Source organism: Benincasa hispida, chromosome 11 (genome assembly GCF_027475165.1).
Source record: "Benincasa hispida cultivar pf3 chromosome 11, pf3_genome.v1.1, whole genome shotgun sequence".
Lineage (NCBI taxonomy): Eukaryota > Viridiplantae > Streptophyta > Magnoliopsida > Cucurbitales > Cucurbitaceae > Benincasa > Benincasa hispida.
The window spans coordinates 44,336,110-44,340,824 of record NC_143488.1 but is presented as its reverse complement, the minus strand read 5'-3'; the positions used below and the strand labels follow the sequence as shown (position 1 = coordinate 44,340,824).

Sequence of the window (4,715 nt, the reverse complement as noted above, 5' to 3'; positions counted from 1 at the left end):
GATTTGCAAAATTTTAAACTTTTAAATTAAAGAAGTGGAAAATAATAATGAAAAATCAATGGAAAAATTGATAAATCCATTCAAATATCACTATACACAACTAACGACTTTATTTACAAAATTGAACATCTTTTAAATAATATAATTACAAATAATATAAAAAGAAATAATTAATTATGCGACGTGCTTGAAATTAGAAAATTAACTTTGAGACAAAACAGTTCAAAAACCTTATCAACTAGTATAAAACTTGAACTCTCAATAAAATGTAATTTTCATTCAACTACAATTTCTTGCAACTTTATCTTTTGTATAACTTATACAAATAAGTGGCAAATCTTTGCGGTTTAATTAAATTTAGAATATTTAAGTTGTGAGATATCTAATTTGCCTTAGTCGAATTCATACATTAAAATGCCAACAAATTTAATTTGTTATATAACTTGGATTCTAATCAGTATGATCTGTATATAACTCATCATTTCTTTATCATATATTAATCAGCAAAGAAAATTAATTATTACCAACTAAATCAGGAAATTACAAAACTCACATTCTCATAATGGAAATAAATAAAAAGATTTCTGGCCACTACATTTTAATTTTATCATGTTATTACATAAATACAAGTCTTTTGGTAAAAGGTTTTATAACTTGTTTCCTCCCAAGAAAATGGAACATTCGAAAGAGAGAATTTTGTTAATAACAACGTTGTTGTTGTTTGTTTGTTTCAAAGTTTCAAAGTCATTGGATTGTGAGTTGAATTATAATGATCCTCATAAAGTTGCATATACTATTGTTGTTGACAAATTAGGGAGAGGAAACTTCACAACAATCCAAAGTGCCATTAATTCAATCCCTTTGCAAAGTACCAAATGGATTAGAGTTCGAATTTTTCCCGGCATATATTCGTAAGATATATCGTTTATTTATTTTTGTTTAAGATATCATTTTAGTCCATATATTTTAAATTTTATTCTATTTTTTGTTGAGATACTTTCACACGTTCAAACTTGGTTCATTTATTTTCAATAAAACTTAAAAAGCAGTCCTCACCATTAGTTTAGTGTTACAACTTTCAAACATATAATTTAGTCTTTAGTAGTCTTCCTCCTATAAAACATACTCACACTACATTATGTCTTTTTCTTGCATGGCATAAACTATTATTTAACCAATTTAATAAAAAATATATATATAGGATTTTTTTTTTCTTTTTTGATTCCTAGATTTTAGGTAGTCTAGTTCATTTAGTTTGTAGGATTTAAAATGTTGCACTATTAGTATATAAGTTTCAAAATATTACAATTTTATTCTTGAGATTTAAGTTTTGTATCAATATAAATTGGTTCTAGATTTTAAGATTTGCATTTTTAACCTTAATTTTTCATTAAATATTCACTAGCAGTTTTCGATGTTAATGTCTATTATATAAGTTAAAATAATTATAACTAATTTAGTTTATTTTTTATTATTATTAAAATTAATTTTAAAATTTTATTTCATAATTATTTTAAATTAATTAATAGACATTAACTCATTGAAATGCATATTTAGTAAAGAAATCGAGAATAAATTGTAAAATCTTGAAATCTAAAGACCAGATCGAAGCAAAACTTAAATTTCTAAGGATAAAAGTTTAGCATTTTGAAACCTAGAGATTAAATTAAAACTTATTGAGAATCTTAGGTTGAAAAAATGGGGAAACGTTACGATCCTTATAAGATAAAAAAGTTACTTCTCTCTATGTCAATTGGTTTTTAAATGAAACCTCATGTTCATCTAATATGTCGTTAGGAGTCCAAAAAGTCCAAATAAATATTCGATTCAAAATGAAACGAAACTCAAATTACATTGAACAAAATGGAATTCTAATCAGCGATTATTCATTATAGTTATGTATTCAAATAGGTTTGAGTTTTTTTTTTTTTTCTTTTCATTTGTATGTTTGTTCTTATTTGAGTAAGTTTCTCAACTAAATACATGAGTATATTATATATTTTTTTTTTTTGTTCACCTATTTTTTAAAAAGAATTAAAATAAATTGACATATGAAAATTGGATTTTGTTTTGATTTTTTGGGTAACAGGGAAAAGGTGATGATTCCTCCAGAAAAATCATGCATATTTCTAGATGGTAGTGGCCGTAAAACAACTGAAATTCAATGGAATGACTATATAACTACAGCTACTAGTCCCACCTTCACTTCTTTTGCAGAAAACCTCGTGGTACAAGGCATTACATTTAGGGTACATACTATTTTAAACTCACATTTTTTTTTATTTTTTTTATTTATATTTTTATTGTTTTAAACTTTATACTAAAATTAAATCTATTTCATAATTATATTATCATTCAATTCTTTTTCTTACATTTTATGTCTTTGCTGTATTCTATCCACTACGTTTGGGAAAAATATATATTTAGTCTCTAGGTTTTGCGTTTAGTCTTTATTTGGTCCCTAAATTTTAAAATGTTACACATTTAGTTTTTAAGTTTTGAATTTAGTTTCAATTTAGTCCATAGATTTCAAAATTTTATAATTTTACCCTTGAGTTTTGAGTTTTGTTTTAATTTGGTTCTTAAATTTCAAGATTTATATTTTTAACCCTAATTCTTTTGCAGATACTCATTTTCTGTCTTTAGTATTAATATCTTTTTGTTAATTTAAAATAATTAAAAGAATTATAATTAATTCATTCATTTCACTATTATTAAACATATTAAAATTGAATTTAAAATTTCATTTCATAATTATTTTAAATAACTAATTAATAGGTATTGACGTCAATAGCTGAAAGTGAATATTTAATGAAAAATCAGTGTTAAAAGTGTAAAATCTTGAAATCAAGAGACTAAATTGAAACAAAACTCAAATTTCAATGATAAAAATAAAATTGTAGCATTTCTAAACATATATGGACTAAATTGAAACCAAATTCAAAATTTAAGAATTAAATGTGTAATATTTTGAAATTTAGAGACTAAATGAAACCTAGACCCAAAATCTAAGGACCACAAACGTTTTGTTTTTTTTTTTTCACTTAAAAAAGTCATACAAACATGTCAAAGTACAAGATTATTGCAAAATGGATGTAATTTAGATGAAAATATGATTAAGTTAAGGGGTTTGTATACGAAATTGGCAGAATACTCATAATGCAGCAGGAAATGTGAGGAAACGTGAAGATATAACACCAGCAATTGCAGCTCGCATAGAAGGAGACAAAGGGATATTCCATAATTGTGGCTTCATCGGGCTCCAAGATACTTTGTGGGACGGACATGGCCGTCATCTATTCACTCAATGCTACATTGAAGGTGTCATTGATGTCATATCTGGTTTTGGTCAGTCTATCTATAAGGTTAACTTCTAAGTAAATGAAATTCATTTACGAGTCCGGCTTTTCATATCCACAAGTGTCTGAGTCAGTTTACACGCGTGTTTAGACCAATTGTATGAGACGAGAAAGTCTTTTTTGTTTTTTCACATGCTCTCAAATGTCACATTAGGTCAATCTATGATCAATCTTTTTTTAACAAGATATTAAAAGTAGTGGAATCAATAATTAGGTGAACCAGGATATCTCAACAATTAAGTTCACATAACTATAGTACTTTCACCGGTGAGTTGCATTATCAGAAAAATATACAAAGAAGTGTCTTTCATTGCATTAGTTAAATTGAAATATTGATTTTTTGTTTTGTGTTGTTTGATTGCAGAAATGTGTGATAAATATACCAATCAATGTGTATGCTCCAATACTAAATATTGGTTACATAACAGCTCAAGGAAAGAATAATGCAAGTGAAAGCAATGGGTTTGTATTCATTGGATGCACAGTGATGGGAAGTGGGAATGTTTTTCTTGGAAGGGCTTATAGACCTTTCTCCACTGTCATTTTCCATCTATCTTTTCTACCATCTTGCATTAGCCCTGCTGGTTGGAATTCTTGGGAACAACTTGGCCATGAGTAATAACTTTCTTTCATTTCATTTATATTTCCCTCTTTGCTTTATAAATTTGTTAGTTCTGGAAAGGTATGTCCAACCATTATTCTTTAAAAACTTCGGCTAACTTTATAGGTTTAATTATAAATTTAGTCTCAATGATTTAGAAAAAAGTTCAAATTTATAATCCCTATAGTTTTCAAAGTTAGAATTTAGCTTTTATGGTTTAATAAAATTTTATAAATAATTCCTATAATTTGATAAAATCTTCATACATAGAAACTATTTATGAATGTCTTATCAAACTATTAGAGATTGAATTCTAACTTTCTTCGAATCGTAAGGGTCAAATTTATAATTTGACCAACTTTATACTATATTCTTATATAGCAACATGACATAGTAGTGTGGCAAACAAATGGACATATATCACATGTCTAACATTGTTCTAGTACTGTGTGTTGGGGATCCCAAAACATTGAAAATTAAGATAATGAAGAGGTATCATTATCTTAGGAGACACGAGGATTACTTCTCTCTCTTAGCCAATTAGTTCTGAGTTGAATTTTCAATTTTATCTTATATGGTATCAAAATCTTCTAATGAAGCATCGTTTAGGATCTATAAAATAAATGGATTACTCTTCTAATTGTCATTTGATTTTGGGATTGAGTCATATGTTCTATCTAGTATTGTATTGTACTCTCTATTTATGCATATATACGCTCTCAACTCATCATTTTGATTATCAAGTCATGATCAAA

At 26.4% G+C, this 4,715-nt stretch overlaps 1 protein-coding gene across 1 annotated transcript; it reads left to right on the top strand.

Annotated features, from left to right (window-relative positions):
* The first annotated feature begins 672 nt into the window (after positions 1-672).
* On the top strand, positions 673-3,978 carry LOC120090684 (putative pectinesterase 55). Its single transcript, XM_090306976.1, has 4 exons — positions 673-911; positions 2,090-2,228; positions 3,150-3,365; positions 3,724-3,978. Exons 1-4 carry the CDS (start codon positions 673-675, stop codon positions 3,976-3,978), a joined length of 849 nt encoding a protein of 282 aa, XP_090163102.1.
* Positions 3,979-4,715: the final 737 nt, after the last annotated feature.